Genomic DNA, 16,900 nt, shown 5'->3' on the forward strand with positions numbered 1-16,900 from the left:
TTTATTCTCAAATTTACTTTGGACTTTGTGACTGTGATAGTGTTTCAGAAAAAAAAATGAAAAATATGGTATATGTTTTTACAGTATCTGTATGACAGAAACTGCATTTAGAGCAAAAACTACACCACAACTAAAAATATAGAGGTGTGCAGTTTCTAAAAATGTGTGACTTATGGGGGTATTCCATTTCTGTCATAAGATATGCCATGTTAAAATAGAGATGGCCTTTTCACTTTTGTTTCAATGTAAAATTGCACAAAATGCTGTTTTATTATTGGGGTGTCTTCTGGACGAAAAAAGTGGGTTACCAATACATATTTGGTATTTTTGGATTCAGCAGAATCGGGGCTTTTACAAACAGTAAAATTGTTGTAAGTTAAAGTAATCGTTCTTGGAAAAAAAACACAAAATAAAAATACTTTTTTCTTTATTTCACTTTTTTTAAACATATTTCACTCAAAAAATGTGTTAAATCTCCAAAAAATGTTAAAAATTTTATTACAATGTTCAAGCCCAATTCGTTCCGGAAACAACAATATATAACATGCTTTATTTCATGTAGGTTTTCTTGTCAAGAAACCGAAGCAAATGTAATGAGTGCAAAATGTCTAAAAATGGCTTGGCAGTAGATGTTCAATTTTGGGACAAAACAGCTGGCAGTGAAAGGGTTAAAAGATAAAACAAATGTATTTCAATACATTATTATTATTATTAACATTTATTTATTCCGCAGCGCTGTACAATAAGTGGGTTACATACATTGGACATACAGAGTAACATATAAAGCAATCAGTAACCGATACAGGAGGGGAAGAGAGCCCTGCCCAAAAGAGCTTACACTCTACAAGGAGTAACATATAAAGCAATCAGTAACCGATACAGGAGGGGAAGGGAGCCCTGCCCAAAAGAGCTTACACTCTACAAGGAGTAACATATAAAGCAATCAGTAACCGATACAGGAGGGGAAGGGAGCCCTGCCCAAAAGAGCTTACAATCTACAAGGAGAAAGGATTGAGAATACATTTAAAACATATAAGTATATAACTTTATATAACCGTTGAAATAGTATAAACACAACTTTATGGATAACTGATTATCCTGCCCTGAGGAACCCGTGCAGTCTATCCACTCCTGGCACAGTCTCTGTAGGTGCCCTGTCCTAACTTGGATCCAGAACCCTTTTATTCAGTTCAGTCCCTTCCCCAAGAGCTGTTAAGCCCCCCAGGTGGTGCTACCTGCCCCAGGGTACCCCAGAGTACCTTCCCCTACGGAAAGGTGGCTGCTCCCATGTAGCAGGCAATCAAACAATACCTGTTCTCACCAGGGGACACACACAGAGATTCCACAGATTCCCAGCAGGCTTCTCTCTTTGCAGTCTGAACTCACACAATTGGTACTGGCTACTCACTCTGGGTCTCTCTTCCAAAAGCTGGCAAACCAACAGGGGCCCCTTTATAAACTGCTGGGCCCGCCCCTGATTCTTGGCTCCAAACCTAGGCACGCCTTCTCTCTCCCAACAGTGCACTGGGGCATCCAGCCAATCGGGTTCCTCCCCAGTCTGTAGCCGGGCAGGATGATGTCACAGACAGAGAAACAGGGGAAAGAGTTCTGTGATCCCCTATAGTATATTAACAAAGTCAGTGCCATATGTACAGTAAGTTCAACCCTGTGAGCAAATGAGCCAAACATTCTGCCTGGTAATAAGTCCTTTTACTTACCTGCCCACTGGTACAGTCACACAAGGAAAGAAGCAGTGGGAAGTCCAGATGTTGAGGCACAAGGTGCTGCAAGTGTTGTTTTTGAAGCAACTCCTGTAACTTCCATGTTTTTGGGGCTTATGCTTTGGCAGCTTAAATTTGATGATGTAGAAATTCATTTGTAATAAATTGGTAGTATGGCTCAGTGTCTAGATCTTTTTCTATCTAGTCCATAGTTATTTACAGAATGTAAATCAAATATGTAGGAAGGTAGGATCATCCCTTTAGCATCTCTTTAAGGCTTATGGGAACAGCTCTTTTAGCTATGTAGGAGGATAGTACAGGTATAGGACCTGTTATCCAGAATGCTCAGGACCAAGGGCATTCCAGAAAAGGGTTCTTTCCATAATTTGGATCTCAATACCTTAAGTCTACTAAAAAAAAATCAATAAAACATTAATTAAACCCAACATGATTGTTTTGCATTCAATAAGTATTATTTATATCTTAGTTGGGATCAATTACAGGTACTGTTTTATTATTACAGAGAAAAGGGAATCATTTAACCATTAAATAAACCCAATAGGGCTGTTCTGCCCCCAATAAGGGGTAATTATATCTTAGTTGGGATCAAGTACAGGTACTGTTTTATTATTACAGAGAAAAGGGAATCATTTAACCATTAAATAAACCCAATAGGGCTGTTCTGCCCCAATAAGGGGTAATTATATCTTAGTTGGGATCAAGTACAGGTACTGTTTTATTATTACAGAGAAAAGGGAATCATTTAACCATTAAATAAACCCAATAGGGCTGTTCTGCCCCAATAAGGGGTAATTATATCTTAGTTGGGATCAAGTACAGGTACTGTTTTATTATTACAGAGAAAAGGGAATCAGTTTCAAAATTCTGAATCATTTGATTAAAATGGAGTGTATGGGAGATGGGCTTTCCATAATTCGGAGATTTTTGGATAATGGGTTTCCGAGTAAGGGATCCCATACCTGTACAATGTATGTATAGACATATGTATATTTACAAAACAATACAATTCAGTACAATAACATAGTAGATACAATATAAACACAATACATTTACATTCAAGATTAAGTGCTTATTGTTAAGATGAAAAAAAGGCCACCCCTGCCCCATAAAGCTTACAATCTAAGTGAGTACAAAGTCTTTAACCAGTGCAGGTTGATGACCTACATATATATAACTTTTGTTGACTTCTTTACGTTCAGGTTACTACTTACAGAAGTACAGAACAGAAGAACTGGAGAGTACTTATTAGTCTATGAAAAAGTTCTATTTTCTAGTTTGAGTCTACTGAAATATTGGTTTCTGGTCCGTAGTCGTAAAATGAAAATGTAATAGTGATTGTGCTGCAGCTTTGCATGAATTATTTGATAGTGAAGTTCTCGTAGTCCTCTTCATGATCCTCAAATGCCTCGGAGGATTGATACTTGCCTCCAGTGTAAGCAACAGAAACTTTACCCTGAATAAAATACAAAATAATACAATTAATAAGACTTCACACATCAGTAGTAAAAAATGACTATGCATTGAACACATGAGGCCTCACTGGGGAGGAGAAACCTTGGACAAGAGCGAAAAGCAGCAACAATGCACCCTGTTTTTTTGCACCTTGATGTGCAGGATGCACCCTGAGGCTCAGCTATCTGCCCTCCTAGAATGGAACACTTGGGGTCTGATTTATTAAGGATTGGGCATCGGGTATAAAGGATTTGATGTCAAAAACACATTTTTTATCTCAACAAGGTTTATTGACACAAGTTGCTTTTTTTATTCATTGTTTCACCAGTTTCAGCCACAACCAAAATGGCTCCCTAAAGTACTGGTAATCGTGCCAAATACTTTGATTTTACAGAAAAGGACCCCCAGTTGTGCTCACATCTAACACATCAATAATATTAATATGGACCTGGGGAAATACTCACATAATTATTCTTTGGTAACGAAGAAGCTGAAAGAAAAAAGTTTTAGACGTCAGATCCTGAAACAAGTATAGATGTTTCTTGAGTAGCCACAGTGCATTTGATCATCTCTATTTAAGGGCCACTATACAATTTCTTTATTATATATTCTTTATTTATATATTACTTTATCACTTTATAGAGGCTATGCCTCTGTAATTCCATATCTATTGTCTGCAAAAACCTTTCTGGCATGTGTGATGTTTATATGTTCATTATTCATGTTATGCAATGATCTCACTGGAATGTCTGGGGTTAATTTGCTCACTTCCCATTTTTTGTAGTGACCATATGGCATATCTGGGTAATTTTACTTAAAATTGTGTCAAAGAGAAAGTGTCTCAAAATGTTAATCTAAATTTTTTTGGGGCCCTGAGTTCCACTTTTGCGTAAGGGGATAATGATGGTTTAACTAGAAACCCAAGGATATATATTTAGTGCTGTAACCACAGACTTAGTGGGTAACACATTCATAGAAGCTAGGACTAAAAGGCAAGAGGGAAATAATTATACATCCACTATTAGTGTAAAGCAAATAGACAATAAATGGAGACATAATGGACTTGTACCATTGTGATACCATAAAACAAATGTAGAATACTAAATGGTTTCTGGGGGGACCCTAGATAAAAGACATAAGCAAACAGACAGTCCAGTCCAATATGTATTGGCTTCTGGGATCTGATTAGCTAAAAGGTAAAACAAATAATGAAAATGATTATCATGGATTATGAGAATTGGATCAGAAAAGAGGGTGTCCAGGGCCCACAATGTGCAACAGACGTCTAAACTTTAGCTCTTAGTTTATGAATATCATGCAGCCTTCAGCAGTTAGAGAAATAAGAATGTACCAACAGAATAACTAAACTCATATTCTTCAATCCATGTGACCAATGAGAATTGCCAAATATATGGCAAGATGACATACCTGTTGGATCATAGTTCATATAGTAATCATAGCCCTCATCTTTTCCATGAGCGGCATCTTGGATAACAACTAAAAGAAATTAAAAAAAAAGAGTAAGGTATGTATATAATGGAGTCAAAACACAAGAACATGCCCCCATAACTTCCTATGAGGCTCGTCTAATAGTACGTGACTGTTTGGATGATTCTATGCTGAAAACATAAAGGAAAGAGGAGGAAAAATTGTCCCATTTGCCCATGGTCTCCTGATAAACCAATGCATTTGCATGCAAGGGATAATGTCATTATTCTAATTACACTTAATCAAGTTTTGTTAATTAGTGTCACATTAGAGTTTCAGCCTACCTATTATTTACGTACTTTCAGTGTATCCATTTACCTGCCTCGGCTAAGCCTTATTATCTCTTTAACTGACAGCCATATGTATATATCCAAGCTGCAGGGCAGTGAATGTTAATGAGCCATTCGAATCTTGCTGTACAGTGGCTCTAACCCTAAAGGTGGCCATACACGTTAAGAGCAGATCTTCTCCCGATAACCCCACCTAAGGGTGGGCAATATCGGGCAAATGTAGGCTAATTCGATCGTTTGGCCCTGGGACCAAACAATCAAATTATAATGGTGGCAATGGGCACAGTCGGATCGGGGACCGCATCACCGAGCTGATGCGGTCCCCGATCCGACTAAATCTTTTAACCTGCCCGATCGATAGCTGGCATATTTCAGGCCAGATATCGATCGGGCAGGTCAGTCGTTCCTGCCCCTACACGGGGTGATAAGCTGATATTGGCAGCTACAATCGGCCCCTGTTTGGCCACCTTTACAGTACTACAAAAATCACTGCCATAAAACAAGGCAGAACTGTACTGTACTTGCCAAGAAAGGAAACAGATATAGCCACACAGTATCACTAGTACCATCAAATAGACTCGTATACAGGATTGTTTTTAGACAAATATAAAACCATTTTATCCTGTGGAAAGTATTAGTTTAAATGTAGTTTAGAGCAAACTCACTATTGCCGTACTCCGGCTGTTCTTCTTCAGGTTTCCCATCATTTGGTTTGTAATGGTTAGCAACTTGTTGTCTTGGATCAGACCTATTAAATCATGATTAACAATTCATTTTTAGTATGATTTAGACTGTTGAGGTATAAAGCAGGATTAAAAATTAATAGTTGAGGTTCTTAATTACAAATTAAAAACATAAAAAATGAAGGTTACAAATCAACCTGCTTTCTGGTTGGTGGTTTCAATGTCCATAACCATTAGAATTAGAATATTACATTCCAGAAAGGAATGGAATGGGAAGAAACAAATTAAACAAATAGCAGTTTTGATGCTACATAACATACTATTCATTAATTCTTGTGTGTCTGTAACTCACCCGTTTTGGTCTTTAGTTACTGAGCCACCTGAAAACAATTGACAGTGGTATTTTATGTCCTTTATTACTGTAGGTCCCAACGGCAACAGTATTGCAAGTTTGAGTATATGGACAGAGACTGTAGGACAAGTTGGAAAGGACAGGACAAGATGGAGACAGTAGGGCAAGATGGAGACAGTAGGGCAAGATAGAAACAGTAGGACAAGATGGGGACAGTAGGGCAAGATGGAGACAGTAGGGCAAGATGGAGACAGTAGGGCAAGATGGAGACAGTAGGGCAAGATGGAAACAGTAGGGCAAGATGGAGACTGTAGGACAAGATGGAGACAGTAGGACAAGATGAAGACTGTAGGGCAGGATGGAGACATCAGGACAAGATGGAGACTGTAAGACAAGATGGAAACAGTAGGGCAAGATAGAGACTGTAGGACAAGATGGAAAGAAAAGAACAAGATGGACACAACTGCCATGTAAACAAATATACAAATAAATAAATATTTATAACAATCACACCAATGTAAAGATGGATTCAGAATATAGTAAATCAGTTCTTGGTCAATTTTATGATATATTCATGGTAAAACTATATTAAATCAGTGATGTAATTTATAGACGTACAATAAATTGTACTTTACCTGAGCTTGTTGGGAAATGGCAACAGTTGGTGAAGGATGAAGCCGTCTTACTCCTGTATTTGAAGGCAACGATGGCAGTAACAAGAAGCAGAACCAGGGAAGCCAGTGAGATTCCTATTCCCATCACTACATACCTGTAGCTTTTCTCTTTGAGGAGAAAGAACAAACATGATTAGCCATTTAAGTAATACAGGTATCCAAAATGTTTCCAAAATACTCTTCCTTAGCTGGGCGAGTCACTTTCTAAACAAAGTTTCAGGATGATGTAGCCTGGTGTTACCCTGAGACAGATTGCAGCTCGTTAATTATTTCTGTTAATTATTAAGTTTTGTTTTGTGGGTCTTGAACTTCTACCGGGGCCACTTACCCTAAAGGCCATTAGTATGAATAGAGTGATAAGCTAGCCAGAATAATACAATTACATACAAATCTAGCTTCAGGATTGGTAGACAAGGTCATAAACTCTAGACAAGATATAACTTTTTAAATTTCAGGGAGAAGCAGATGGAAAAGCAAAATGTTTCAAAATCACATCATATAAAAGTCAAAAAACAATCGCAAATTTTTAATGGAAATATTTAGCTAAAATTATTTTGAGGTTTAACTGCCACTTTCTCATTTTCAATGTCTATGAAGATTGTCATTCATCCAGGTCATGATTTACAGAATCTAATCTAGAGTTTTGAGTTTTTTTGACATTTCACTGCTCATCCGAGTGACTTCTTTTGAAAAGATGGTGAAACGTTTAAGAAAAACTCAAAAAGTCCAGTTGCTTTAGACTCAATTCTACCTAGCTAATGTATAATTTTTCTTAAAAGAAACCCATTTCAAGTTATTTTAGCACGTAAGAAGATAAAATATATATTAAAAAAAAAAATAATATATATATATATATATAAATACATCATCATTCTTGAACTGTTGAACTTATGCCCAAAAATGTTTGCTTGGTTTAATTTTATGCATTGAATTTTAAAATTCAATGTTTTTTTCCTATTTACCTCTAAATGTAGTACAGGTATGGGAGCTATTATCCAGAATGCTCAGAACCTGGGGTTTTCCGGATAAGGGATCTTTCCGTAATTTGGATCTCCTACCTTAAGTCTGCTAAAAAAAATCATTTAAACATGAAATAAACCCAATAGGGCTGTTCTGCCCCCAATAAGGGGTAATTATATCTTAGTTGGGATCAAGTACAGGTACTGTTTTATTATTACAGAGAAAAGGGAATCATTTAACCATGAAATAAACCCAATAGGGCTGTTCTGCCCCAATAAGGGGTAATTATATCTTAGTTGGGATCAAGTACAGATACTGTTTTATTATTACAGAGAAAAGGGAATCATTTAACCATTAAATAAACCCAATAGGGCTGTTCTGCCCCAATAAGGGGTAATTATATCTTAGTTGGGATCAAGTACAGGTACTGTTTTATTATTACAGAGAAAAGGGAATCATTTAACCATTAAATAAACCCAATAGGGCTGTTCTGCCCCAATAAGGGGTAATTATATCTTAGTTGGGATCAAGTACAGGTACTGTTTTATTATTACAGAGAAAAGGGAATCATTTAACCATGAAATAAACCCAATAGGGCTGTTCTGCCCCAATAAGGGGTAATTATATCTTAGTTGGGATCAAGTACAGGTACTGTTTTATTATTACAGAGAAAAGGGAATCATTTAACCATTAAATAAACCCAATAGGGCTGTTCTGCCCCCAATAAGGGGTAATTATATCTTAGTTGGGATCAAGTACAGGTACTGTTTTATTATTACAGAGAAAAGGGAGTCATTTAACCATGAAATAAACCCAATAGGGCTGTTCTGCCCCAATAAGGGGTAATTATATCTTAGTTGGGATCAAGTGCAGGTACTGTTTTATTATTACAGAGAAAAGGGAATCATTTAACCATTAAATAAACCCAATAGGGCTGTTCTGCCCCCAATAAGGGGTAATTATATCATAGTTGGGATCAAGTACAGGTACTGTTTTATTATTAAAGAAAATTAGGAAATCCTTTTCAACAACAAGAATTATTTGCTTATAATGAAGTCTATGGGAAATGGCCTATCAGTAATTCGGAACTTTATAGATAATGGGTTTCCGGATAACTGATCCCATACCTGTAATATTTTCTTTCTTATTATAATAATTACAATCATGTATCAACAGGTTTCAATAGATATTTTCATTCGATAAAACCTGAAGAATTCAGAAAACTTGAAGAAACTTGAATTCTCAATTATTTTTTTTCCATGAATAGTTCTTATATTGCTTAAAAAACAAATTCAAAATGTAATAAATTTTCCCCCTCAGTGCCTCTCAAAATACACAAGTCTATTAAATTGAACCTTGGCCAGGGGTAAGTACTTAGTTATGGTCTTGGAAATAACTGAAACCATAGGATAGCAAAGGGTACAGCCATGTATCCAACCAACCAACGAACTCTAAGGGGGCCTGAGCCTCACAAGTCTGAAGATCTTTGTTCTTTGTTGTTATGGCAGACAAAGCTTAATTACTACTTCATTTTTATTTCAATAATTACAGACTTCTTTGGTTAAATAGTATCTAACCCAGGACATGGGTGCAAAGTTGATGTCCAACCCTAAAATGCATTTAGCATTGCTAATCCAGCACAAATCAAGAGAACAATGACACCTAGCAACTATGCCTTTAGAGAAAGGAAAAATACTGTATTAATTGCTAATGCAAATGATTATTGATGAAATGAACTGTTTCGACATCTCTTGCTAGAACAACATCACCAGCTCCCTCAATAGGCAATATATTAACCTGACAGCACTTGCAGTAAGGCATGACTGGAATGGAAGTTCCATTCAATGAAAGGGTTGAGAGTTGCCATACATGGAACCCACCTGAGATGCTTATGGTGGCATTGTTGCTGGTAACACTGAAGATCCTGTTGGATGAAAGTTGGTTCCTGACCTGACACCAGTAGGTCCCAGCATGTTGAAGCTGAGCGGACTCTATACACAGCACTTTCCCAGACTCTCGGACCTGGTACAGTACTGATTCATGTTCAATCGTCTCATTATTGTAAAACCAAAGGAACAGAGGGTTAGTGCCTTTTGCTACAGAACAGGTCAAGCACAGATTGTCTTCTACTATCACTGCAAGTTCATCCTCCCCGGGGGTAATTCTGGCATCTGCCACTGGTTCTGTTAGAACATAAAGATTGTCATATTCCCAGAGATATTAATCCACAAATGCAAATCCTAGGAAATACTGGTGTGTAAGATGTCAGTATAAATGCAAAACTTTATTATGTGAAGTTGTTTGTGTCTGCCATTTATATTACTGTGCCTGAGAATTCTACTTATTTATATAATTTTTATTTACCGCTACGTCTGAGCAAGTGCAAGTAACTCCAAAAAGTGCCAGTTATAAAGATAAGCAGAAAAAAAGTGATTCCTGCCCTAAGGTTTTACAATCTTAGTTCCTAAACTCCAATTTAAAAAGCACAATACACCCCAAACTTACTGAGTGGTACCAATATGTTAGTATGCTACAGTATGCTGGTATTATTTCATGGTATCTCTGTGAAGCTACAAGCACACTTAAGATATAGTTTTTATGGTAAAAAGTACTCAAACCTCTAAATTGCACTTAATAACAACAAATAACTATACTCTCTGTACAGGCTGTGAGCATTCATAGCTAATGTTCACACTGAATTGTTTAAGATGTTGTATATTTATGGTATCTCTGTACAGGTTGTTGCAAAGTTAGGGGGCTTTTAATACAACATTAAACTTAGTGTAGATTGCTTAATTCTTGAGTTTATGGCTGGAAGTATCTAGGATAAAGCACTCACCCATCACAGACAAATTAACTCCATCACTGAGTTGCATTTTGCTGGAGAATTCATTTTGCAAGGCACAGTAGTAGGGTCCAGCCATAGAGGTGGAGGTGATTGTCACCCGGTATTGTGCCTCTTCTTTCTTTTTAGCTTTACCTTTCCCTATTGAATCATTCCTGTGATAGAACTGATAATCAACTGGGAAAGATCCACTCTTGGACTCACAGAGAAGATCCACAGAATCCCCCACAGCTACTTTGGTGGGACTAAGCTTTAGTTCCGGCTTGCCCACCTTAACTTTACAGAGAAGAAGAAAAAGAAATGTTTATCTATCCAGGACAATTTATGTAATACTCCATGCACTCAAATGGTCAGCGTGTAAAACAAAAACATTGTCATCAAAGCAGAATGAGAGCAAATGGACAGCACTGGGATATGGTCAGCCATATATGCCAGCGGCAGAAATGGGAGAGCTTAAGACAAATAGATAAATATCAATGTCAGATTTTACCTAGAAATTTTGTGTGCCCAATGTGTCTTCCCCCATATAAAGACTGTATATAAGTAAGAAAAGTGGTCTCAGCTTTAAGGTGTCAAAGTTTTACTTTGTTACAAAAGCCTGTCCGGGAGCCCAATGACCCAAATGAAATGATAGGGAAGCAGGGCTTGACTAAGTTAGGAGGACAATCCCCCCTTCCCTCCCCCACAGGATATCCTAGCTGTTACAGGCAGGGCAGGGAAAAGAACAGGACCTCCCCAGATGTGAACTTACCAGATTCCGGCGGGAGAAGGAGCAGGAACGACAGCATCCCTCCCTCCCTCCCTAATAGGCCGGTTCCCAATAGTCACAGTGTGGGGGGTGGGGTCAACTTTGAGCCCCAGAGGAAATTAAAAAGGGCAGTTGGAAAAGTGAGTGGGTAACTGGGTAGGCCTGGGGTCCTCAGGAAAATGGTTAATCCCAGAATGGGACTCGGATAGGAGACGGGACACAGGCTCTGGGCCTGGGCTCAGGGTCAGACCTCTTTAGAGGTATAAGTAATTTGACTGCTCTTCAATGTTTGGATTTTCAAACAGTTTAATAAAAGTTATAGTTGTTTATATAATTGCTGCTTTATATTAAATAATTGTTAATAAACAACTGCGGCCTTCTCTCTCCAAAATAAGTTGTCCGTTGTTTTATTGCAATCAGGGGGAGGGGAAAGGGGCGAAACAGGCTCGACGCTGCATTAGTCAGGGCAAACTTACAAAGGTTGCCTTTTTTCAGCCCCAAACCTCCTCTGACACTTAGGGGCCCATTTATGATTGCCCAAGCTTTAATGCTCAGACAATCATAAATGGACCCCTAAGTGTCAGAGGCTTGGATAACCCTTTTTTTGGCACAACTAATAGGGACAAAACCTGATTCTTGCACACTCTACACCCTTACCCATCTTTGCCTAGCTGGTAAAATGTTAATTAATAAGAATGATATACATATGGGGGAGAGTTATCAACATTAGAGTTTTTTCACAATTCAAGTTTTTTTAACACTAAAATTTGCACATTATGGTTCAATAAATTGAATGTCCGATTTTATATTTGCAAAAAATCATTTTCTTTCTAGTAAGGAACATCCAGTTATGAAATTCCAACCAAGTGGTTAGAATGAGTGCTTTATGGATCAGAAGGAAATTAGATTTACTACCTGCATATGTCATACTCTATGACAGCCAGGGTTTTACCATAAAAAGTGTAATGAAAGATACAAGGGTTCAAAATGGGTTGTCGACCTTTCTACCAAGAAATAAATCAGTAACTTAGGGGCATATTTAATATGCTGTGTAAAACAAATTCGCCAAAAAAACGGAGTAAAAAGCTGTGTAAAAAAATGAAAAAGATTGCCGTCTGAACGCCGGATATTACGTCGTTATTTTCCATAAGTCCCGGTGGAAGAAAAAAAAGCGTAAAAAAATTACCCTGATTTTACGCCGTTTTTACGCGGCTAAGACTGGCGATGTGTGGCGAATTTTCTTGCCTTTTTTTACACCGAATAATAAATATGCCCCCAGGGGATCAGAGGACTTTTTCCCTGTTTGTCTGTGACATCATCCTGCCCCATTACAAACTGGAGAGAAATTCGATTGGCTGGGAGCCCCAGTGCACTTCTGGGAGAAAAGGAGAATATAGGGAGTGCCTGGCTTTGGAGCCAAAATCATAGGTGGGGCTGGCAGGTTATAAAGGGGACCCTGCTGCAGTGCCAGCCAGAGAGAGACAGATCTGGAGAGCAGTGAAAGAGTAATTGGCTGTGCCTGGTCTGCTTTGCATCGAGCTCCAGCCTATAAAGGGAGAGATCTACTTAGTTGCTGATTAATGCCTTTACTTTTGTGTGAGAACAGGTGTTTGAGTGCCTGCTACGTGGGAGCAACTGCCTATCCAAAGGGAGAGCTACTTTGCTGCAGGTAGTGCTACCTGGAAGGACTAAAGAGCTCTTGAGGAAGGGACTAAATTGAGTGGGGGTCTTTATGTATCCAGATCAGAGTGTGGGACTGTGGCACCTAAAGAGACTGTGCCAGGAGTGGATAGACCATACAGGTTCCCCAGGGTAGGATTACTATTAATATTTATCATAAAGTTTGCTTTATTCTTGCTTTATTCATATTTTATATAAAGGTCATCGTTGCTACAAACTGTGTGTGATTATTTCCTAGTGAAATCCCCTTGAGGTGTGCTCCTCAGTGTCCACTAGGTGGCGGCACTGCACTTAAATCCCAGTTCCCAGTATCTTTCATGCAAAGGGAATTCAACCTACTGAAACAGACACAGCCCAATTTCTTCAGAAGTGTGCCTGATCCAGGTAATAATACTGTATGTAGCAAAAGGTTGAGCCTAATAGACTAAATTTGTACCTTGGACAGAGATGGAGATGTTGGCGCTTCGCATGGATTCCCCAGTAGCAGTTCTGGTAACGATGCACCGATATTCTCCTCCATAATCTTCAGAAACACTTTCTACCACAAAGCGTTGCTCCGAAGCTGCAGCCTCTTTGGTGACACAGCTGAGAGTGGGCTGTTTGCACCAGGAATAACGCAATAATCCCATCCCCTTTTCCACTGAGCAGAGAATCTCCAACTTCTCCCCAGCAATAACCTGCCCCCCGGCCGGCTCCAGCCTCACTCGCACACCGGCAAGATTCTGGGCTGAATGGATCAAAATAAAATAGAGAATTTAAAACCATTATATGCCAAACATGAATATCTACAGAACCAAACTTGAATAATTACTCTTTTTTAATAAAGGAAAAGATTAAGAATGTTTCCCATAGGAAGAATACCCATATATGTGGCAGTTCAAGATTTTACTCACTTGTTATCTGGATACTTTTTCCGCCACTCTTCTTTTTTACACTCCCAGACTGAGCTCTTATTTCACAGGTATAATACCCAGAATCCTCCAGCTGAGCTGAGGGGACTAAATATTGGTTGGATAAACTGAATCCCTGCACATTGTGCCCATTTCTGTAGAAAGCAAACTGCAGCTCTGTAGTCTCTCTGTGTGGGCTGAGCTTTGTGTCACATGTTATGGTCATGTGATCCCCTTCTATCACCTGATCTGGCCTCACTTTTATTTGTGGGGTACTGAACAGCTCTAGAAATGGAAAAAAAAGATTCTGAAAAATGTCCTAATATTAATATGATGTTACAGATTATTATTGCCAAACATTGCAGTAGCATAATGGAAATTGTAGGTTCGAGAGACCACAGAAGGACTCCCAATTAAAAAATTAACAAAAAAAGATAAAGAAATTTGTGTGGGCTGAGCTTTGTGTCACATGTTATGGTCATGTGATCCCTTTTAATTAATCCAACTCATGTAAGCAGAAGATATCACTGGCTTTGAGAAGAGCTCTAGAACAGGGAAAGGACAAGTTAAATAAAAACCCATAGCTAATGCTGGTTATTGATTTAGGGCACCTGATAATTCAGTAAAGATACAAAAGGGGTCATTTACAAACTGTGGGGGTGAAAGAGCACATGAACTTGAATGGCTTCATAATGAGGCCTAAGGTCTTATTTACTTAACTTCAGAGCAAAGTGCAAAAATCTGTTTATCCTACACAATATGGGCATCATTTAAGCATAGCATGAACATTCTCTTACACATCCCTTCTTCTGGCCTGAATGTGTGGGGATACAGAGCAATAGGAGAACCCTGGGCTTGGTGCTTGGGGAAAGGGATGGAGCAATAGGTGGGCACCCCTACGGCATGGGCAGGGAAAGTGATATTGGCTCCAACAGACCTGCTGGGGTTATTTCTGGTCACATTACAGAGGAAGGTTTCAGGCTTATTTAAACTGAATGTTCCTATGTGTACTTTGGTAAATAGACTGAGCTCAATCACAAGAGAAGGACATGACCTTATGAAAAAAATAAATTGATTTCTCTAAAAGATTTTTTTTAATTAATGAAATCCCCACAATAAATTGTTGGTATAGGAACTGATAAAGGTTTTTACCTTTCACAGAAATGTACACACTGCTCTCTTGATTATAATAAATGAAATGGTGTTTTACTGCTCTATAACATGTGTAGGAGCCACTTGTTGCCATGGTTACTCTTCCAAAGTTGAAATTCACAGAGGACGAGGGACCACCAATCAACTGATTTCCTTTGTACAGTTTAGCAGTATCAGTATAGTACCCAGGGTACCCGGCACAGGAAACCTGTAAATTGTCTCCTTCAAACACATAGGGGGGAACTTTCAGGGCGAGGTAACCTGGAAATTAAAAATAGATATTTAGTAACATAGTAACATAGTAACATAGTAAGTTGGGTTGAAAAAAGACATGTCCATCAAGTTCAACCATAATGCCTATATATAACCTGCCTAACTACTAGTTGATCCAGAGGAAGGCAATATCATTATATATATTCTAGCTAATACACTGTAGAGAGGCATCGAAAGAGAGAGAGGCAGAGAGACCTTAGATAGAATAAAAGCCACATTCAACATGAAGAACCCTTTGATATCAGCAGCGCTGGATTTCAAATCCCGGCGCCCCTAGGCCACCCCCCCACACACGCATGCGCGAACAAACCTCTCCTCCACCCCCCCGTGCCGCTCCACACAAGCGTGCCACACCTACATTTGTGCCGCCATCAGAAAATCTGCGCTTCATACTCACCATTACTAACTGTCAGTGTAACAGCCTCACTCCGGTCACTGTTATGGGACTTACACTGATATTCCCCACTGTCACTCACTTGGGCACTGACTATTGTATATTTCTGCTGCTTTGTTCCAATTGGTGCCCCATCTTTATACCAGGAATAAGGAGGGTCTCCTTGTGCAGTGGAAGCTACATTGCAAGTCAGAGTTACAGATTCATATGTGAATGCCGAGGCCCAGTTTGGGGAGAAGCTCACTGTGGCTCTGCCAGCAGCCCCTGCAATGGAACAAGTAATAACTGAGTCTGATGGGAAATCTAGTGAGTAACAAATAAAGATGATTGGAACACATCAAAAAGCTCAAAATTACACACAGGACAGGTTTAACTGAAGCATTTGGCACAGCCATTAAATTATATATATTGAGTGCCTTCTGTACAACAAGTGGAACTTTTTATCATGTATTTTACAATATAAACTCAGGAACACAGATGGCACAAATTATTTTCCCATTGTACCTGCATCTGCAAATTTATAAATATATATATATTGGTTGAAGAAATGCATTTAAACTATAAAACTATTTAAGCAATGACTACAGTGGTTGTTTTATGAAAATGAATGTTCCCCTCTAATAAAAGTAAAATGACAAAAGTAGAAAAGAAAGCAATAGTGCAAAAAAGGCCAAATTTTTGCCCACAATGCACCTGCCTCCACCTCGTGGCAATTTTAGTACAGACTCATTAGTAAGTCTCATTAGAGCAGCGACCCTAGGAGTTTCATGCACACCAAGAAAGGCCACCAATGGGGGAGTGTTGGCCGACAGAAGCACCGACAGTGTCACACTGCGACCTCAGGGGCCACCAGAAAACTTACACCATAGGCCTACTCTCCAAACTACTTTTCCTCCTTTCCTCACCAAACCTCTTTATTCTCATAATCTCTTTTATTTATATGCTAGCATCTATTCCTCCATCTATTTCTCCTCTTTGTTCCCTTTCAGAAATACGGAATGGCCATGAAGCAGCCCAAATGGTCAGGAGCTGGAGGGCCCACTGACACCTGGGCCCACCGGGAGTTTTCATGGTATCCTGCTGGGCCAGTCCTACACTGAGTACCGATACCCCAGCCAATGAGATTCAGCAAATCACCCTATATAAAATATAATATGCAGTCAGAGACTCACCTGCATTTTCTGCAGCCATTACTGTTAAAAATATAAAATAGAAAAAATATTATACACTGAACCTTTTAAACACTAAAATTCAGAAACATTCTAAATTATACACAG

At 38.7% G+C, this 16,900-nt stretch overlaps 1 protein-coding gene across 1 annotated transcript in view; it reads right to left on the reverse strand.

Annotated features, from left to right (window-relative positions):
• LOC100495229 (Fc receptor-like protein 3) overlaps window positions 1-16,814 on the reverse strand; it is a 149,844-nt gene extending 133,030 nt beyond the window's left edge. Inside the window, exons 1-4 of the mRNA XM_031891842.1 lie at window positions 16,796-16,814; window positions 15,627-15,926; window positions 14,957-15,217; window positions 13,808-14,089 (exon numbers count right to left, since the gene is read on the reverse strand). Coding sequence (XP_031747702.1) covers window positions 13,808-14,089; window positions 14,957-15,217; window positions 15,627-15,926; window positions 16,796-16,814 — 862 coding nt within the window. The remainder of the gene's footprint in view (window positions 1-13,807; window positions 14,090-14,956; window positions 15,218-15,626; window positions 15,927-16,795) is intronic.
• Between the last annotated feature and the right edge of the window lie 86 nt (window positions 16,815-16,900).

This window comes from Xenopus tropicalis, chromosome 8 (assembly GCF_000004195.4).
Source record: "Xenopus tropicalis strain Nigerian chromosome 8, UCB_Xtro_10.0, whole genome shotgun sequence".
Lineage (NCBI taxonomy): Eukaryota > Metazoa > Chordata > Amphibia > Anura > Pipidae > Xenopus > Xenopus tropicalis.